The sequence below is a fragment of the Armigeres subalbatus genome, chromosome 3 (assembly GCF_024139115.2).
Source record: "Armigeres subalbatus isolate Guangzhou_Male chromosome 3, GZ_Asu_2, whole genome shotgun sequence".
Classification (NCBI taxonomy): Eukaryota; Metazoa; Arthropoda; class Insecta; order Diptera; family Culicidae; genus Armigeres; species Armigeres subalbatus.
In genome coordinates this window covers 411,167,910-411,189,968 of record NC_085141.1, presented here as the reverse complement: position 1 = coordinate 411,189,968, position 22,059 = coordinate 411,167,910, and the positions used below count along the sequence as shown (strand labels likewise).

Sequence of the window (22,059 nt, the reverse complement as noted above, 5' to 3'; positions counted from 1 at the left end):
ATTACAACTCAATATAATGAACGAATCCATGTGAGATCAAAATAGAATTCGAGCAGCTGCAGCCAGGATAAAAACGTCTCGGACTCGTTTATTTGCTAATGGGGAAACTTTATCGTTTTTGAAGTATTCTTAGGACTTCATTCCATAGATCCTGTGTTCCTGACATAAAAAGGGATTTGTTTCTCGGTTTAGTAATTTTTTCAGCAGTGAGCACGTATGTTAGCAAAAAAGCGACTATATTGGCGCTGTATTTCTTTCTTTAGCGATGATATGAATATATGTTCAGTTCCTCTAGATGTCTCTCATTGCTAACTATCGTGCGTGCATGTAGAGATGAATGTGAGAGATAATTTTCATTTCTCGTTGGATTCAATACATGATGTTGAATAAAACACTTGAAATAGGAAGTCCACACCGTAGAAATTATATTTGAACTAACTTTGGAGGATGTCTTTGTGTAAGTATCACATCTATTTTAACTGCATATACATTTCAATACCTAATGAAATCAATATACATATATAAAAGGATCTCCATACGTCTCAGTTTTGTTGCAAAACATTTGTCGATACAGTCGCTTAATCTAAACCTAATCGCTACGAATATCAGACTCAACTAGGTGGGTCCGGCTGATCTGGCCGCTCTATAACCTGCGAATTGCTACCATTCAGCTTCTCGAGCTCCGAGGGGTCCGCCACATTGGCATCCTTTTTACTGGTAACCGTTTGAAGTTCTTGACCCGAATTGGGATTCTCATACTCCGGCGGTATCAGACGATCCCTGAATAATTAAATTTTATTTATGTGAAATATGATAAACTATGAGAACAAATTCAAACTCACCTCACCAACCATAGCCACAGTATTGTGGCTGCCATCATCACTGCCGTTGATCCGAACGTCCAATACAGTCCCAGTTTGGTATAGATAGTTGACAAAAATACTGGTCCTAAGGCTCGCGACATGCACCCAGAACCGGTCATAATGCCCATCCAAGTGCCCTGAGGTCTTGGGCCGAGTATCTTTGAAAATATTGTTGTTATCAAAGTTACTCCGATCGGATAACCGATTGCCGTGAATGCGTAGCCTATCAGAAACTGGCTGATGGTCATGCCTTTGGTTGTCTTGCACCATTCTTGCGAGACCGGACAACCCAATACGTCAGCGTTTTGGACATATTCCACCACTGTCGCCATGTCTTCGTACTCGACCCTCGTTAGATTGGAGTACACCTCGGTGAAGTTCGACGCGTAAACGTACGGTTCAGCATTATGTAATATGGTTTCGTTTAGTGGAACTGCCAGCTTTGGCGGGGTGTCGCTCATGGGAATATAAACAGCTCGTCCCAAAACCATGAGGAAGAAACCTCCCCAAAGAAGCACATTATGCTCAGGAAATCTTTTGCATAACGGTTCAATAAGTACGAACGTGGCACAAGCAACAATTGCTCCAACGGCCATCACCCAAGCCATGTAGTACAAGGCTTCTGCTTTGGTCCACGCAAACATATCCATCGTTAACGGCGTTGCCAAACTGTAGAAAATAATAAAAATGATCAATCCCATTCAAATATCTAATACTAGCTACTTACGTTTCTAAAAATACAAAATTGAACACCAAAATAAAGAACGCGAAAATCAATGACCAAGCCGAGACGTAGTCCGGCTTCAGAGCCTTCCAAGTTTCCTTTTCATTCTGCTTCCCTTGCTGGACCATGGCTTCTCTGGCAGCTATCCGCTTCTCTTTGAAAAAGAATGGCAAAAACAGACAAAAGTTCATAATTCCCATCGCAACGTTTATCCACCCGGTTGCGGTGTACATGTTCAGATGCAGTTTATTTCTGAACAGCGGAACTCCCTGATCACCCAAGGGAGTTACGACACCCTGCAAAGCCGGTCCAACGATGAATCCCAGGGTCTGGGCCAGCGACACCATCGAAACAGCTGCCGTGCGCTCACGGACTTTGGTGGCCGCCGACAGGTACGAACGACATGCGGCAATACTTGAAGAACTCACGCCAATCAGGAAGCGCGAATACATCATCCAATACTTGTGATGTGAGGTGAACAGTTCCAGCGTGGAATACATCCCGCTAGCTATCGAGAACAGTGCTAGTGAACACAACAGGGGAAGGCGAATTGAGCCGAGTTTGTTACTCCACCAGCCGAGCAGGGGGCTGAAGATCATCTGCCCTACCGGGTTTGCGCTGACGATCCATCCCATGAACTCCTTGCCAGCATCGGGGTCTAACTGCAATATGGAAGCTTTGGTGAGTTGATCGCGATTTACAGAAGACAATTAAATCATCATCACTAGCAATACCTTATCTAGATATGGCCATACTCCAGTCAGGATTATGCTGAAGCCAAGTGACATCAGAAACGTCGTGTAATAGATGATCCGGATGGAATTCCAACGGGCGGTGTACTCGGGAGCTGTCTCGAAGCCATCCGCGAGATCCTCCGGTGTTGGACGCTTGATGAAACATCGTTTCAGGAATTCCATTTCGTTTTGTTAAATATTCTGTAAAGTTAATACAAAGAAATTCTGGTGATGATTTATGTGAATTAGCTTAAGATTATCGAGTTTAAAAAGTACGATTTGTTCTCTTTGGTGCAATTAAGTGTGCTATTGCTTTGGATCTAATATATGATTTGATGTTTAAATTTATTTTATTTTCAGTTTGTAATATTCACCATTCTTCTGATGATATAATTGCTCGCGTTGGTGTCTCCAACACTTTTCGTGCTACCGTTTTGTTGAATATTTTGAACAGTAGCAGTTCATACTTATATCGATTAATAATTTCATATGAATTCGTTCGTAGCCCATACTGGAAACAATTTTTTTTTTGTTAAAACGCCAGTCTTCTAAATATGAGTTACGTTCGAGATTTGTTACAAAACGGTATCCTTATTCTTCCACGACGATAAGAACGTATCTATTTCGTGATAACCTTCGGCTTCCGCACTCAAAACGGGTTTCATCGAACACGCTGCTACTAGGCAACTAGCTTCGCAAATGTTTTAAAGAATGCCAGTAGAAAAACCTGTTGATTTAAATTGATTTGCCAAAAGTTGAACGTGTTTTTGCACAACTTAGTGTATCTGTATAAGCGATGCATTATTGCATATTCTATTCGACATCGTATTATTAAGCGGATTGGTGCTCGATTACATGCGGAATAAAAACCAGAGCTTCAGTTACAAGTAAAATTTGCAGTATCACCCACAATGATATACGACAAACGAGACGAATTATTCTCACACAATTATTACAAGCCAAGTACTGAGTCGAGTTAAATACAAGACACTTAAGACGTCCTTACTGTTGAGATCGAATGCATTCGAAAGACCAATTGGGGGAATAAAATGGGATACTCGTCTTGCGGCAAGTCTCGATAGCGATCCGCGGGATATAAAAAAGGCGAGGTGGGCAACGAGCAAGGTGGATCGATTAGGTGGAGTGGAAGACGATTGGCTGCGTGGTTTGTGACGCAACTATGGACCGAGTTGAATGAAGATTACTTTTATGGACCACAGAGGCCACTCTGGCCTCGACGTCTGAATAAATGTTAATAGTCTTGAAATAAGAAAATTATTAAGCTCTTTTAATGGAATGTCTTCACCGGTCATGAGGCGAGTTCAGTACTGTTCCATTTAATTTCGCCTTGGAAGATGTTGAATTGCTTCCAATGCAATAAGTTAAGATTCAAATTCTGTTCGAGCATTCAACACACTCAAACTCAATTCGAGTAGTATACAAACTTAGCTCTCATATCGAGAGCCAAAATGATCTAAAAACAACAAACTGGTACGCCATGAAGCGATCTATCTTAAATAACAATTATGTGGTGTAGAAGTTCACGGTAGACGGACCGTCAATGGAAATGATGACAGCCCGCACTTTCTCAGAGCAGCTATCTTACATAATTGGATTGGTAAAAAATGTATCACTGGTTCAATAAGGTGAAAAAATGATTTCTGTGGGGTTTGAGTAAGTTCCCACCAAAAAAAGTAAAGTAAAGCCAAATAGTCAGAAATTCAAAAGTTTAATTCTGTTAATTATAAGCTGATCTTACGAATTATGCTCTATATTTTAAACAGACGCTATGATCCAGACATCAAAAACTTTTTGAAATCTGAACAATTTTCCTTCCCCCTAAATTACATCTCGTTTTATTGTCTCAATCGATTGTTTGGCTTATTTAAGGTCAACTTTCCCAAAGAACCCATATTTTTTTAAACCTCTAACTACTTCAAAAATCGAAAACAAAAGCCGAAAAATTGCTGCACGTTTGAGCCAGCCTGAAAAATTCACCCAATGTGACAATCGGTGAGCAGCAGGCCATGACTCGGTCTCTTCTTGTCGCACCGGCCAGTTGGGGTCACACATTTTGGCAATACTGCCAGGTTATTTTTTTGGATCCTGCGGCTGATGTCAAAAGGTCTGTTGACTTCGAATCTGTGTCAAAAGGCCAAAGGTCAAAAGGTCGAAGGACAATAGGTCGAAATGACAAAAAGTTGAAAGGACAAAAGGTAGGAAGGACAAAGGGTCGAGAGGACAAAAGGTCTAAGGACAAAACGTCGAGAGGATAAAAAGCCGAAAGGACAAAAGTTCGAAGGAAGAGAAGGTCGAAAAAATGACAAAAGGTTGAAGGAAAATAAGGTTGAAAAAATTACTGGTTCAAAAGGTCGAAAGGACAAATGATCGAAGAGACAAAAGGTCGGAAGCAGGGTTGGCAGAAATCGCTCTCAATAGATAACGAACAACGATAAAAGAGAGGCAAAAACTGTTCCGAATCATAACAAGCCATGATAACAAATTTATCAAACTTGTATACAAGTGCGAAAAAACAGAATCGGATAGGCAGCCCCTACAGAAAAATGGTGATTCTCGCTTTGTTTTCGCTACTTTCGTGTTGGTTACTGCACAGCTGTGTAAATCAAGTTGAAATGCATCGTCATAGCCAGTGCTCCCCGCATTTGAAGCTTTCTAAAAGAAATTTATCATGGGCTATAGCCTCCCGAATCAGTTCTCTATCATGACAGCTTGCGAAAAAAGTCTCTCGCGGAATGCTTCTTCTTCTTATTGGCATTACATCCCCACACTGGGACAGAGCCGCCTCGCAGCTTAGTGTTCATTAAGCACTTCCACAGTCATTAACTGCGAGGTTGCTAAGCCAGGCTACCATTTTTGCATTGGTACAACGTGAGGCTAACACGATGATACTTTTATACCCAAGGAAGTCGAGAAAATTTCCAATCCGAAAATTGTCTAGACCGGCACCAGGAATCGAACCCAGCCACCCTCAGCATGGTCTTGCTTTGTAGCTGCGCGTCTTACCGCACGGCTAAGGAGGGCCCCAATATCGCGGTATGCTACATATCGTATATGTATACAGAGATGATAAGTGAAAGACTTGTTCTTTCTCTTTAGGATTCAATCCCTGGTCGGAAGTAAACAAAGCCAAATAGTCAGAAATTCAAGAGTTTCATTCTGTTAATTATAAGCTGATCTTACTAGCTTTATATTTTAAGCAGACGCTATGATCCAGACATCAAAAACTTTTTGAAATCTGAACAATTTTCCTTCCTGAAGATATTGATTTGAAAATAAACCTCTGAAAATATCCCCTATGTTCAAATAAAAGGTAATTTCTAGAATTTAATGTTATAAGATGAAACACAAATAAACACAGTAATATCCCGATTTTTTCACCCCTGGTGAATTTTGGGGTTACAAAATAGGAAATGTGACAAAATCGAAGCAGTCTTTAAGGATTAAAACAAGAATTATATTCGTCCAACGTTTCGACACGGGATTGGTGTCTTCATCAGGGGAAAATATTATGTTTGTTCCTTGTCTAATGTTTGGTCTTACAATAACTGTCTGGTTTGGATATATCAGTTTTTTAATTTGTTTTAGAAATATGAATCAGATTATGTCTTGGACAGGCAAAATACATTAACAATACAATACATTAACGGGACTCATAATTTCTTGTCGAAAAGGCTTACAAAATTGTTGACTCAGAAATGATTCATAATAAACCAGAGGCGGTGGAAGTTATTTCATGAAAATCATTGTTGTTTGCGGTATTATTTACAAAAATTAAAAGAACGATTTAAATTTTCAATATTTTAGGGTAGACAAATTCGAGAGGGACAAAATCGGGTCAATACTGTTTAAATTTGCGAAACCCGAAAGAAAAGTCTATGACTATAAGAAGGAAAAATTCTTTTGTTTCGACCTTTTGCCCCTTCGACCTTTTCACCTTTTCTCATTTCAACCTTTTGACCTTCGACCTTTTGTCCTTCCACCTTTTGTTCTTCCACCTTTTGTTCTTCCACCCTTTGTCCTACAACCGTTGAATTCAAATGGTTAATGTGCAAAGAATAAAATATTTGATGGTTAAAAAAATCACAAGGCAATGTGGTTTGTATGAATCTACGACAGAAGGTCGAAAGGACAAAAGGTCGAAAGACAAAAGTCTTTGCAAAATGTTTTACATTGGGCTCTCTTCGTAGAACATCAAATCGGGTTTTCATTTCTCGTCCAAACATTAGGCGTCTCATTCGTGGAGCAATGTGGTGTAGCCCGATACGTCTGAAGGTGTTCATTCATTAATGTTGAAATCGACTTACCACGATTGCAGCTATCGTATAACATTTTCTTCGCAGCATATTTAAAAATCTTGACAGCATTCTTTGCAGCGCCATTTAAGCCGACGTTAGATGTCGAATTCCTTTTTCTTCGGAAAAATCTTGAAATTCTTTTGCCGTAAAAGACATTCCATTATCAGTTACAAAATCTTGCAAAACAATCGTCCAGTTTCACAATCGTTTCTTTAGATGATAGTGAACGAACCATGTAGCATTCAACCCACTTCGAGTAACTATCAGTGACGATAAGAAAAAATTTCTCTTCCAGGAACAAGTGATCGATATGAATTCTTTCAAACGGACGAGAACATAACTTCCATGGAGAAATCGATGAACTTTTTGCATCTGGTCTATACTGAAAACAAGAATCACAAATAACTTTTCCAGAACTTCTTGAAATATTGCACAGGCTGGTTAAGTACCAAAGGGTAAACGGTTCATATAATATATTCCTTTATGAGTACTCCATGCCAACATTTTTCTCGATTCTTCTTCAAGCTCTAGCTGATTGTACGCCGCCGATTTTGAAAATAGCTTTCCACCTTGCAATTCGTCAAACAAATGTTCCACAATAGACATAGGGTATCGCTTATCCTCCAGAAACGGGTTGACGATAATCAGCGCACAAACGAATTGACATGTCCTTCTTTAACCGATTCAATACGGATGGGTCATATATGACCCAAGACGAAAATCAGCTGTCAAAAATCAGTTTTAGGAGATAGAGCCTTGCTTTCTACAGCAAAAATGTTCAAAATTAACTGTTCCATCTAGGAAAAATATTGCCCAGGTCAGGTTATGGTCATTAGGATGATCTAGAGCATCCAAACTATCCTTGAGTTGTAATTTTGATGTTCTAAGGAATCAACATCATTTTTTACCACATTCTGGTGAAATAATTGAAATTGAAATGCTTTATGATAATACCCCGCGCCTGTCCAGCGGTATAACAGATCTTTTCTAATATCTACGATACTCCAAACAGTTCTTGAACTCAGATCTTAATATTCAAATCTGTCAACAAAAAGATCTACGATGTCCCCACTATTTTTATGAGTTGGAACAGCTCCACGGTTCCTCGGAATCTGCAGCACTCCAAACTACCCTTGAGTACAGATGCTAATATTCAAATCGATCAACATGCAGATCTTCGATGCCCCCACTAGTTTTATGATTTGGAATAGCTCCAGGAGGAGCTCGTAACACCACTACAGACAGATCACAGAATTCCTTCTACATCTACGGCACTCCAAACTATACTTGAGTACAGATCTTAATATTCAAATCGATCAACAAGCAGATCTTCGATGTACCCACTAGTTTTATGAGTTGGAATAGCTCCAGAGTTCCTCATTACACCATTACAGATACACCACAGAATTCGTTCGACATCTACGACACTCCAAACTCTCCTTGAGCTCAGATCCTAATATTAAGATCGATCGATATGAAGATCTTCGATGTCCCACTAGTTTTATGAGTTGGAATAGCTCCAAGATAGCACGTAACACCATTACAGACACTCCACAGAATTCGTTCGACATCTACGACACTCCAAACTATCCTTGAGTACAGATCCCAATATTCAAATCGATCAACATGCAGATCTTCGATGTCCCCACTAGTTTTATGATTTGGAATAGCTCCAGGAGGACCTCGTAACACCATTACAGACACACCACAGAATTCCTTCGACATCTACGGCACTCCAAACTATCCTTGAGTACAGATCTTAATATTCAAATCGATCAACATGCAGATCTTCGATGTCCCCACTAGTTTTATGAGTTGGAATAGCTCCAGAGTTCCTCATTACACCATTACAGACACACCACAGAATTCGTTCGACATCTACGACACTCCAAACTCTCCTTGAGCTCAGATCCTAATATTCAAATCGATCAACATGAAATCGAACAACACGATGTCCCATTAGTTTTATGAGGCTGTTCGGCCACATTGAGAGTTGACGTAAAGTCAATGTCAACTTCTCTCCCCGAACAGCCAAGATAGCTGTGTGGTGTCGGCAGCCAGTTATCTGGCTAAGAATAACGCTACGGATTGCCTGTTCCGGTGGTAGAAGTCCACCATACAGGTGACCCCAAATTCTTGGTGTGATGCGGCTTTATGCTTACCGTGCCTACGAATGAATGGTTAGGGGGGTCTAAAAAGAACCTAAAACCCAAAAGAGCCTGTGAAGCACCAGGGCACCCTTCACAGTATTGAGCCCTTACTGCGCTAACCGAAGCTATGGCGTAGTTGACTTTTTGCTTCTCCGAAATAATCGGCTACTCTTATTCAATCTCAACTTGAGGTTAAATAAGGGTGGGATTATGAGCATGTTTTTATTTAGTTTTTCAACAAATTGTCACCTATATGGATTCGCTTTATGCGTTATACACATTGTACTCTGTGTTTCGTCTTCGACTTTCTTGATAAGATACCAATTTGGTTTCATCGTTGCTGTTCATATTAATGCTGAAGTTGTGGAGTGCATTATCTTAATTTGCAATGGCTTCAGTTAAGATAGCTCAAATCAATCTTTAGCATAAAATAATAGCAACGATTAACTTTTGTAGACTTATGCATATTGGCAAATCCCAACTGGCTTTGGTTCAGGAACCCTATTTTCGGAAGGGTAGCTTCTACCTAGGTAACCTAGTGAACCCGGTTTTGCTGCTTTCAGTGAAGAAATGGCAAACTCTCTCGATCAATGCCGCGTGCATGTGTACTTATTAACAACGCTATTGTTATCTCTGAACTAACAACCAGATGTATGTGCTGTCACAATTGATGCAACTGGCGGAACCCCCGTCAGGAAATACGTCTATTGTTCGGTTTATCTACCACATGATGAACCATCCCCTACGGATGCTTTCAAACGAGTTGTCATATATTGCACTTCAAAAGGCCTTCCGCTAATTGTCGGCAGTGATGCTAATGCTCATCACATCATCTGGGGTAGCTCGGATATCAATCTGAGAGGCTCCAGCTTGATAGAATACTTAAGTAGTACCGAACTTAGTTTACTTAACATAGGCAATCGCCCAACCTTTATGGTATCTAATAGAGCAGAAGTGTTAGACATAACCCTTTGCTCCAATAGAATCAGTCACGAATTGACGAATTGGCATGTGTCAGATGAGGAATCGATATCTGACCATCGCTACATCTACTTTGATCATTTGAATGTTACTTCGCAGACCTTGCGTTTTAGAAATCCCCGTTCAACAAACTGGAATCTTCACACAGAATTGCTCTCTACCAGTGACGGGAAATGTCATATCGATGTCATGGGACTAATTTGTTAATAACTTTTTCACAAGTAATTTACAATAGTACACCCAACCAGAGATTGCAACATTTTATTGCAATCTCGCATTAGTTTCGTGTACAGTTTGCCATAATTTGCGACATATGCTCAGATTGTATTAAGTAAACGGCAGGTCCTTGCATTAGGTCTCCGAGCACGAGAAAATAAGAACTGGTTATGTGTTAGTGTCTACATTGAATCTAATTTTACACTCCCCCATCGAGGAGTGAAATGCTGTATACTTCGACAACCTCAGTAACCATACAAAAAAAATTGGTCAAAGATGGGAATCGAACCCGGACCCTCCACCCTTAGCACATTTTGACTGGCACGCTAACCATCTGGACTATTTACCAGATGAGGAACGACGTGCCCAAAGGCAATCATAATCCACGTTTCATGCTATGCGGATATGACAAGTGGAAGGGTAACAGGGATAGCAATGAATGATACGAGTGGAATAAGCATCATGCATATTTGTGTCCTTTTCCGTTATCAAACTAAATGCAATCAGGAAGACTGTGTGGGTTAAAGTCATATTGCTGTACACGATTCATATACTTGTTCTAGGAGGAGCCAACGAGATTCGTGAGCTGTATTAACAAGTATGACATTCTCTGATCGGCTTGAATGCGAGATTTGATACAAAATGCTTAATACAAAGAATGTCACACAGAATTGTTTTGGGTGTATGTTTTAAATAAACATAAAGCACTCAAAGGATACTAAAAATTTGTCTAATAGGTCATTTCTCTAAAACTAAAATTGGCGGCGTGAGTGCCCAATTAGTGTCAAATCACATGAATGTCATGACATTCCGTGACATTTTTTTAAATTCGTTATCATGCCTCACACTGTATATTTAGAACAATGACCTGTTTGGCAAAGTTGTAGGATCCTTTAAGCATTACATGTTAATAAAAAAATCCGAATTGTAAACAACTTTTGAAAAAAGTTATTAGCAAATTAGTAATAGCAACCCCATGACATTTTTTTGACATTTCCCATCACTGCTCTCTACCAAATTTCATGGATATCTACCTTCAATAGAAACTCCTACCGACTTGGATGATGCAGTTGATACTACAACGTTGCACATCGTGGAAGCTTTCGAAGAAGCTTGCCCTTTACGTTCTGTAAAAACCTCAAGAGGAACCCCTTGGTGGAATTCCGATTTGGCTAAGCTAAGGAAGCAGTGCAGAGGGAGTTGGAACAGACGCCATTCAGCAGGGACGGATTCTTTCAAGTTGGCTCGCAAAGCTTACAAGAAGGCTCTACGATCTGCTGAACGATCCGGCTGGAAAAACCTTTGTGCAAATGTTTCCAATTTGAGTGAAGCCAGTCGATTGAATAAAATTCTTGCGAGATCCAAGGATTTCCAAGTTGGCGAAATTCGCAAGCCAAATGGCGACTACACTTCTTCTGATGAAGAATCGTTAGAGCACTTATTTGATACGCACTTCCCTGGATGTGTCGATATAACATCTTCGGATGATCCTGATGTCTTTTCATGTAGCTATGGGTCTTGGACTCAGGCACGAAGAATCATAACTGCTGAATCGATTCAATGGGCACTTAACAGTTTTGCTCCCTACAAATCTCCAGGGAGGATGGGATTTATCCGTTCTACTTCAGAGAGGTTTTGAGCATATCAAACATGTTTTGAAAAAGCTTTTAGTATGCAGTTTTGCTACTGGGTATATTCCCATATCCTGGCGGGATGTCACTGTAAAGTTTATCCCAAAAGGAGGACGTGCTTCGTATGAAGAAGCAAAGAGTTTTAGACCCATCAGTCTGACCTCATTTCTTCTGAAATGCTTAGAACGTATTATCGATCATCACATTCGTGATGACTGTTTGGCAAACATGCATCTTCATGTTAATCAACATGCTTACCAATCTGGAAAGTCCACCGTGACTCTTCTACACAAGGTGGTGTACGATATCGAGAAAGCATTCGCTCAAAAGCAATCGTGCTTGGGTGCTTTCTTAGATATTGAAGGTGCTTTCGACAACGTGTCTTTCGATGCTATATTGGAAGCCGCACGTTGTCATGGGCTACCTAATATTATTACCAAATGGATTCACCAGATGCTTAAAAACCGACATCTCTACTCGACATTACGTCAAGCAGCGATTAGGAAATTAAGTGTCTGCGGATGCCCTATTATCTCCACTTTTGTGGAATCTCGTTGCAGATACGCTATTGAGGTTACTCAATAATGGCGGTTTTCCTACCTATGGATTTGCCGACGACTATCTTACATTGATAGTGGGTTTGTGCATTACTACCTTATTCGACCTGATGCAAAATGCTCTTCAGGTAGTTGAAGGTTGGTGTTGCCAATATGGCCTTTCGGTCAATCCGAATAAAACATCTATTGTTCTTTTCACGGAAAAAACGCAACCGTAATGGTATTCGGCCATTACATCTTTTTGGTTCTGAAATCAATGTAACTAGTAAGTAAAGTATGTTGGTCTAATTTTGGATTCAAAGCTTTCCTGGACATTGAGCTCAGAATCAAAAAGCGTGTATGGCTTTCGGCCAATGCTGACGAACCTTTGGTAAAACTTGGGATCTTAAACCCAAATATATCAAATGGATTTACACAACAGTTGTACGACCAATTTTGGCTTATGGATGTCTTGTGTGGTGGCAAAGGGGAAGTGAGGACAATTCAGTCTAAATTAGGCCATCTTCAAAGGATGTGCCTAATGGCAATGACTGGTGCGTTCTCTTCAACTCCCACGGCTGCTCTCGAAGTTCTCTTCGACGTGGCCCCACTACACATACATCTCAAACAAGAAGCATTTTCTTGTACTTACCGACTATGGGTACTCGGTTTTATGGAAGAGAATCCTGTAAACCGCAGTTCTACACACACTTCGTTGTTACCGCTTATGGTTAATTGGGACAAAATTGTCCTTGCTCCAAGTGATCTCACACACGTTAGTAGTTTTCCTTATAGGACATTTTCAACACAATTCCCTCGCGGGATGAGTGGACATCTGGCTATTTGGAGAGAAGTATGTCGGACAGCATTGTTTGTTACACTGACGGCTCCCTCCTCGAAGGTAGAGCAGGTGCAGGCGTCTATTCGCGTGAGCTGAGATTGGAACAGTCACACTCACTGGGTACACACTGCACTGTCTTTCAAGCGGAAATATTTGCCATCATGTGTGGAGTGCAATCTGCACTGCAGCAACGCATTATGGGCAAAGTAATATACTTCTGTTCAGATAGCCAAGCAGCTATTAAAGCTCTCGCCTCGGCCAACTCAAGGTCGAAGTTAGTAATCGCATGTCGAACTCAAATTGAGGAACTGAATTCAGTAAATACTTTACACCTTATATGGGTACCTGGCCATTCTTCCATACCTGGAAACGAATTGGCTGATGAGTTAGCTCGTAATGGAGCATCGCATGACTTTATTGGTCCTGAGCCAGCTATTCCAATATCCAAGTGTTGGGTGAAGCTTCTGATCAACTCTTGGGCTGTCACTCAGCACAAATGGCATTGGAGTAGTCTGGATTCATGTCATCAAACAAAATTGTACATCCGGGTGCCATCTCCGGTAGTATCAAGCTATTTAGCTAATCTGTCTAAACAGAATTGCAGTGTCTAAGTCAAGGCCTTGACAGGTCACTGCCGACTGAACTATCACATGGCAAATATTCAACGCGTTGAATCATCTGTGTGTGATAGTTGTGAATTCGATTATGGAACTTCTTATCATCTTATATGTAACTGCCCAGTCTATGCACAATTGCGCTTCCAAATATTTGGTAAACACTTACTTAGTGAAATTGACTTCAGAAACCTGAACCTTCAGAGTATTTTGTTGTTCATAACCCGTTGTGGTAAGGAGCTATAAGCTCTTGTACGCTAATGCGTTGTATGCCCTCTTCAAGGGCCCTTTTCCAAACATTCCCTTTGTTCTCCCATCCACATTCCTTTCCTTTTGTTCACTTCCTTTTCCGTCAGGTGTGTGATGAAAAAGGCTGTGAAGGCGATGGCACAAATCTCCCAAATTGAGATGAACGTGCCCCTGGAGCCGACGTTCTGATACCTGATACCTGATACACCATTACAGACACACCACATAATTCGTTCAACATCTACGACACTCCAAACTCTCCTTGAGATCAGATCTTAATATTCAAATCGAACAACATGAAATCGAACAACACGATGTCCCACTAGTTTTATGAGGTGGAATAGCTCCGCAATACCTCGTAACACCATTACAGGCACACCAGAGTTCGTTCGACATCTACGGCACTCCAAACTATTCTTGAGTACGGGTCTTAATATTCAAATCGATCAACATGAAGATCTTCGATGTCTCCACTAGTTTTATGAGTTGGAATAGCTCCACGGGATTTCGTTACATCATTATAGACACATCACAGAATTCGTTCGACGACACTACAAACAGTCTTTGAGCGCAGATCCTAATATTCAAAACGATCAACATGAAGATCTCCTATGTCTAAACTATTTTTACGAGATGGAATAGCTCCACGGTACTTTGGTACACAATTAGATATACACCACAGAATTCGTTGAACATGTACGACACTCCAAACTTTAAACAAGTTTAGATCCTTGTTTTCAAATCGATCAACTTGATGTCCCCACACAAATATACCATTATAAATACATAACAGAATTCGTTGAACATCTATTATACTCTAAACTATCCATGAGTACAGATCAGAATATTCAAAATGATCAACATGGAGATCTTCGATGTCTCAACTATTTTTATGAGTTGTAATAGCTCCACGGGATTTTGTTACACTATTATAGACACGCCACAGAATTCGTTCGACATCTACGACACTCCAAACTGTCTTTGAGCTCAGATCCCAATATTCAAATCGATCAACACGAAGATCTTTGAGGTCCCCACTATTTCTATGAGTGGAAATAGCTCCACGAGACTTCGATACATCATTATAGACACATTACAGAACTCGTTGAACGTCTACGACACTCCAAACTGTCCATCAGTACAGATCTCAATACTCAAATCGATTTCATGGTGATCTACGTCATCCCATCTATTTTTATAAGTTGGAATAGCTCCACAGGACTTCGTTACACGATTATAGACACATTATAGAATTCGTTGAGCATGTACGACAATCCAAATTGTCCATGAGTTCAATTCTTTATATTCAAATCGATCAACAAAAAGATGTACGATGGTCTTGCATAAATTTACCGCCAAAAAAATGTATGGTGAAGGACATCTAGAGAAAATCGATACAGTACTTCATGCGGAACAATTACCATTTTCAACACCCCTCTCCCTTTCGCCACATCGCCACTTCTTGTAAAGAGCCTCTAGTTGTTTTCTATTATTCGTCACGCTGCCCAGACCCCCCGTCACAGTAAGGATGTGACGCACCTTACACAAATTTCATCAATAATGAGAGCATTTCTCAAAAAAAAAAACAATTACCAGTTAGTCTACTGAATATTTTTTCGATGAAGAAGATTATTATTGGGAAACTTAACTATTGATTCCTTTTGGTACACTGCTTTCAAAAAGTTTACTCCTAGTGTGCTCGAAAGTTTTACTGAAGCGCCTTCTGATGACGATCTCGCAGAATCACATCAAATGGTTGCTGTGAGAGAGATTTTTTAGCAACATGTTTTAGCTATTACATTTAATTCATTTTGGGATAAGTAAAGCGTTTGAAATGAAATTTTGTGATATTATTCATTGGTAAATAACTTTACTCTTACATATAAATGTTAGTCTTAGTAACATCCACTTCCGTGCAATACTGAAACCAATTATATTGTCGATTGAATGCGTTGCGAGCTTTATTCAGTTCTTGGTACGCAATCCTCATTTATTGGTGAGACTGTCATCTCATGATACCCCTTGGTGGTTTCAATACGTATAGAAATGGTAAACATATCGTATAAAATATATAATATGTATAATAAGTATGAAGCAAGTTAGTATGAGAGTACCAACGCCTTCAGGGTGCAACTTACTCTAATTCTAATCGATTATGGAGTAGCAATAATTCACATTTATAGCCTAGCCGGTCATCAAGAGACGCCTTGCTACCCGTAGACCAAGCTTTATTCTATAACACTATTGACGATAAAAGGAACGATGCGATGTTTGTGATCACAATAACACGTTTTTATTTCGTACGTACGTATTGTGTACGTGATGATGTCCATTTGAGCAATTCCAACTAACAAGATTTTTACATAATGGTGTAATGATGTAATTTGCATAATGATATATTGATGTCCCATGGGGTTTCTACAACTGATACAGACGCTCAGGATCCTATGATTCACTCTGTTGGCCTCGTAGACCTCCAATATCTGAACTCAAAAATCGTTTGGAGTACCGTAGATATTCTGGGAATGTTTCAATTTTCATATACTGGTGTAATGATATCTCATGGGGTTTTTACAACCAACACATAAGCGGAGTTGCCTTTGAATCACTCTGTTGATCTTGTAGACCCCCAAGATCTGAATTCAAGAATGATTTGTAGTACCGGTGATACTCTGGGAATATTGTATTTTGTATATACTGCTGTAATAATGTTCCATGGAGCTCCTCCAACTAACACACAAGCTCGGGAGCCTATGATTTGCTCTGTTGATTTTGTAGACCTCCAAGATCTGAACTCAAGAATAGTTTGGAGTACTGTTTATGTTTTGGTAACACTGCGATTTGATAAAAAATAGTTTAATTATGTCCCAAGTAGCATTGCCAACTTCAAATCAGGATTGAGGTCCCGTAAAACGCTTTGTTGTTTATGTAGATCATCAAGATCTGAACTCAAGGAAGGTTTGGAGGCCCTAGAAGATCTCAAAAAAAATATTTTACCCCATATTTCTACTTTTTTATGGTTTGCATACGTTTTGAAGCAGAATGTCCAAAATTTATGTTGAAACACGACGAAAAAAAAAATCCGTATTGAATCGGTTAAAACAGTAACTAACGGGGCTCCCAACTCAGCGATATCAGCCTTAGTAATTATACCAGTCTTCTCTAGTGCGTCCAGTTCCTCTTCGACCTTAGCTTGGAATGAAATCGGTATATTTCGAGGTTTAACAAACTTCGGTATAGCATCAGGCTTCAATATCAAGTTGATCTTTGAATGCTTGTAACAACCCAATGATCCATCGAACAGTTCTTAGTATTGATATTCGTTCAAAATAGTTTTCAGTTGAACTTCCTGAGTGTCACTCGACTCCGTATCAAGTTTGTTGAACCGCAAGTGAAGCAACTCTCCAATAAAATCACGTCCAATCAAAGGATTGCGCCCTCCTTCAATGACCACAATTTGACCAAAGACTTGTCGACCTTGATAACATAAAACAGCTTCAAAAGCTCCCTTCGGTGTAGCATAACCTCCTGTATAAAACACCAACTTGCTGCGGTAAAACGTCTCAGAGATAATCGTAATTGGTGATCCAGTATCCATTTCAAATCTTGTCATTCGCTCATTAACTGTAATATACACGTAATAAGGTTCAGAACAGATAACAAAGTTAACTATCAAATGATTGACCGATTGATCCTTATTGAAAAACGCTTTCTGTTTTTTTCGGGCAAACCACGGCCATATGACCTTTCTCTTTGGAAATCTTGCATACATAACTTTGGTACTGACAACATCTAAAATTATTATTATTCTTTCCGCACGCAAAACATGTCGCCGAACTAGCTTCCATCGACGGCTTCGAACAAAGACTTGCCTTCTTCTCGCTAATCTTATTAACTTCCTTAATGTTCGGTTTTTCAATGTGGCTTCCCTTTTTACAGCAGTCTTGAGTAAATTCTCCAGTAAAACATTGTCCTCCTCTTCATTGTCTTCTGATAAAGTAATGATTGTCATGATCCACATTCCTGGACTTGAATGGTCACCGAACGTCCTCCGGAAGGACAGGAATATCCATCAATTCACGGTACTTACCATGGAAGAATGCATTTTCTTCAAATTTTTTATTGTCGTATTATAAACAAGAAATTATTGTCATTGACCGCATACTCATAAACCGGAGTAGCAACTGTAGGTCCTCCGGATGATGTGGAACAATTGTAAAAGTTGCCAATTCATCAGACTTGGGATTAGCTACCCATTCTAAATTACACGTTTCGGAAGATCAAATATTGAAAGTCAATGACGGCACCGGCCACGTCCTTACGGTCATATAGGAAGGGAAGGATTATTAGTCCGACTCTCGTTACTACTAGAGACCGAGTATACCTCTGCATCTCCACGATTGTCTTGGGATAGAATATCGTTTTAGTTACAAAGGATAATTTATCTGGATTCACTTTGGTAAGTGATGCGATCTATGGAATGAGAAATAACACAAATTCACTGTCTCGTCACGAGAAAAATGTTAAACCATGCACACCCGGTGGAGAGGAATCGCGTTTTGGACGACCGAACCTACGTGCAGCACTCTGTTCTCACTTGCTCTATAAGTACTGCAAACTATGGAAGATCGCACTTGTCTCGACCGGATCAAAGCGCAATACCAGCGCATGATCCACCGAATATTAAACAGATATTATCTTCTGCTCGCGACGAATAATACACGCACTGTACTTACTTTCACGATGGCTACTGCAAACTATTGAAGATCGCGCTTGTTTCGACCAGAGTAAAGCGCAATACATGCGCATGAGCCATCGAACACCAAATTTATATTTTATTATTTTCGCAACGACTAAAACACGCACTGCACTTACTTGCTCGATGGCTACTCATTACCGGCGGTCCACGGTACTGAGATGCTTAAGTGTACGGATTTCGATGTCCCAAGATATTTACAATGCATAGCATTGAAATTCAACACATGGCTTGATTGTATAATCACCTTAAGGTAAATTGTATGCCTAGACAGACCGTGAGACGTTGTTCGTCAGCCTGCGACACTTCTCTATACTAATCGACCTTCCCCGTCAAAAATTTCATCTCGCTCTATTGTCTTAGCTTAGTCAATTCTTTTACTTATTATAGATCAACGTGCTCAAAGAACCCATATTTTTTATAAGTCTCTAACTATTATGAAAATCGAAAACAAAAACTGGAAAAGCACTGCACATGTGAACCGGCCTGATGTTGGTTATAAATTGCGGGAAAGTTTGGCCAAACTTTCAGTTTTTTCAATTATTTGGTTTAAATTATAAAAATTGTTGGAGGCATCAAATAGTATAGGTTCTTTGGGAAAGTTGACCTTAAATAAATTAAATAATCGATTGAGTGATTTTTTTTTTCGACGGGAAAGGTCAATTGAAGTTCGAAATTTTTTGAATCTCACTAAATCCATTGGATAATTGAAGGATTAAATTACTCATTAAAGCATATGTACGTAAAGAATACCAGACATATAATCGCCAATACGTTTAAATAGCTTCTATCTCCGTTATGTTACCACAGGTCAGTGTCTTACAGAAAAGACGATTCTGCATTTTAGCACAGTTTTTCCACCCAATTGTCACCGCCACCATACCAACCAGTTCGGAACCCCCACGAACACAGCGCGATTAGTATGAACTGTAACTGAGCTAAATATAAAGAGCGATTCACCGTGATCATCGCTGTTGCTGTGAGTTTTTCCACGATTGATATATCACAAACCGTATAGCAGTCTGTTGACCTAGCACAGAATGGATGCGAGCGAATGGTAATGTTTATACTAACACAACAACCCTGCTACAAACAAAATGCGCATCTTAAACGAGGAAGATCAAGTTCATCGCGTATCGTTGCGAATTGCAGCGTCTACTGTCTACTTCGTAAACGATCTGTATCGTGCCGTCACCACCCGAATCGGAACGTGTGCCTTGCAATTTAATTTACAATTGAATTATTCAATCAATTTCTATTAATCGAGGCTACGAGGCACATTAATTGTCACCCCTTGTCACGATGCGTCAATCGTTGTCGCTTTGATTTAATTAGTATGCAGTACGGCAGATCATCTTTTGATTTTGGGATATCTGCCTGAATTACTAAAAATTGCTGTTGGAAAATCATAGTTCTGTGTATTCATTCAGCTTCTGCACTGGGGTTTCCTTTTGTCTGGGACGTGCGAATAGAATTACATTGGTTTCTCGATTGAGTCGGCTTCACCGTCTGGTGCCGTCTGTTTTTTTTTTGCATTTCAGCAGTGCATTACTCGAGCCATACACGCATCTACACACTACAAACCGGTTATTTACGTTACGTTGCATTTTCCTTTCGTTTTATTCTTTGTCTCAGAATTATTATGGCGCTGTTGGCTGATAACTTATCGGTGGATCTATTTGCTCGCCCATCACCAGTTTCTTATGCTTATCTTGCTCCGAAGCTCATCATCCTGCGAGTTTAAACGCCACAATTAACAATCGAAATATAATAACTTCCATTTCACTTTTTGTTCCTCATCTTATACACTATGAAGTTTAAACACATCAAATACTTACAACTAAAAATAAATCTCGGTTCGAAGTCTTGGGCTTGGGCGTTCCTGTATTTTACTGGCTACAGAAGTCGACCTCCACTCATAATTATTATCTCACACGTCGATCACTTTATTTTGGTAACTTTTTTTCGGCTACAATTGGTATTCCTCTATGATTCCCGTCAACGTAGCAACTGGCCAAAACTGCGATTTCAAAGCTTATCTATCCGGTCCTCATCTTATTCACCCCGAAGCTATCCACGTCAAGATAGATAGCACAAACGAACCGGACAAGGCCGTAGCGCAACGGAAGAGTGAGCAGAAGAATTAAACCGTATCAACCCTCATCGTTGACTGCGCGCACCGTCTATGTCAGATGGAACTACAAACGTAACTAAAAATGAACGAACATAAAAGCGGAGCAAAGCAAACGGATCAAACGAAATATACGTGCAACGAAAACAAAAAAAAAACGCTGTTCTAAAACCCACACATCATCACATTTGAGACAAAAAGAAATAAAACAACGGTGTGGTGCTGACAATACCACCAGAGTGCCGCCGGTATGAGACAGCGGAGTTCAATCACTTTGAAGACGCTTCCAAACCAGCGCGGTGGAGGTTGCGAAGCGGTAAAGACCAATGGATTTTTCCTATCAAAAAAATTAGCCAATTTCATTGTCTGCTACAGTAAAATCCACCCTGAAGAATTATCCTGTTGTTGTCTCATTAAATCAAGCTAATAATAGACCAAAATTATACAACTTTTTTTTTATTTTTTGTTTGAAACTTTAAAAACAGCTAAATAATAGTAACGTATTTTTCCAATCTGACATGTAGTTGACAGAGCGAAATTTTCGCTTTAATATACGGGTGCCTCAAGCATTATGTTTGCTCAAGTCACAAATCAAACGGTGATGATTGGGTTAAGCTCGGAGGTGAGTGTGTTTGTGATACCGCTCGTCAAACAGGTAACATAGGAGGAAATTTTTCGTTCGAATCATTTTGTATTTAAATAGTATGACGTCATTATTTCAATGAGTGTGGAACACAAATACGACGATTGAGATGCCAATGCTGTACTTGCAGATCGATTTTAAGGCGACGAACGTTGGCATTCAAATAACCGATGCGATATTTGTTGTTTTGCCTTTCTCGTACACTAAGTGTACTGAAAGGCTATATGATCACTCCAAAAACAAACTTTTTATAGAAGGCCCGGAGACCCATAGTGTTATTATACCAATCAACTCAGTTCGACGAATTGAGGTGATGTGTATGTATGTCTGTGCGCAAAACACGTGCAAAAAACTCACTCATTTTTAGGCACTTATCCTTAACCGCTCGCAACAAGTTGCATTCGACGCGGAATCCTTTCCCATTGTATCCTATTGAAAATTGGCCAGATCGGACTATGGGCTCAAAAGTTATGGCTAAAAAACTATTTAATGATAAATGATTTGGTACCTTCAAAAATTTGTAAAACCATCATACTATGTGAATGTGGAAGTATTTTTGTATTACATAATGAAAATAATAGCAAAATACAAAAAGTGTCAGTTTTGATGTAACTTTCAATATTGAGCAAACATCAACATTCTGGAGCGACGCTAGCATACTGTCTGCAAAACTT

At 39.8% G+C, this 22,059-nt stretch overlaps 1 protein-coding gene and 1 long non-coding RNA gene across 4 annotated transcripts in view; one reads left to right on the top strand and one right to left on the bottom strand.

The window, feature by feature from the left end:
* Positions 1 to 20,340, top strand: part of LOC134227187 (uncharacterized) — a 36,249-nt gene extending 15,909 nt beyond the window's left edge. Inside the window, exon 3 of the long non-coding RNA XR_009983627.1 lies at positions 19,422 to 20,340. This is a non-coding gene — a long non-coding RNA (uncharacterized LOC134227187). The remainder of the gene's footprint in view (positions 1 to 19,421) is intronic.
* On the bottom strand, positions 402 to 20,831 carry LOC134227185 (major facilitator superfamily domain-containing protein 8-like). 3 transcript variants are annotated; one of them, XM_062708504.1, is made up of 5 exons: positions 20,450 to 20,831; positions 2,322 to 2,522; positions 1,591 to 2,249; positions 843 to 1,532; positions 402 to 780 (listed from the first exon to the last, which is right to left on the bottom strand). In XM_062708504.1, the coding sequence occupies exons 2-5, from the start codon at positions 2,502 to 2,504 to the stop codon at positions 612 to 614; spliced, it is 1,701 nt and encodes a 566-aa protein (XP_062564488.1). In that variant the 5' UTR covers positions 2,505 to 2,522; positions 20,450 to 20,831; the 3' UTR covers positions 402 to 611. The 3 variants fall into 3 exon arrangements, with proteins under 3 accessions (XP_062564488.1, XP_062564489.1, XP_062564490.1); XM_062708505.1 differs by lacking the exon at positions 20,450 to 20,831 and adding an exon at positions 2,696 to 2,801; XM_062708506.1 differs by lacking the exon at positions 20,450 to 20,831 and having other exon boundaries at positions 1,591 to 2,263; positions 2,322 to 2,456.
* Between the last annotated feature and the right edge of the window lie 1,228 nt (positions 20,832 to 22,059).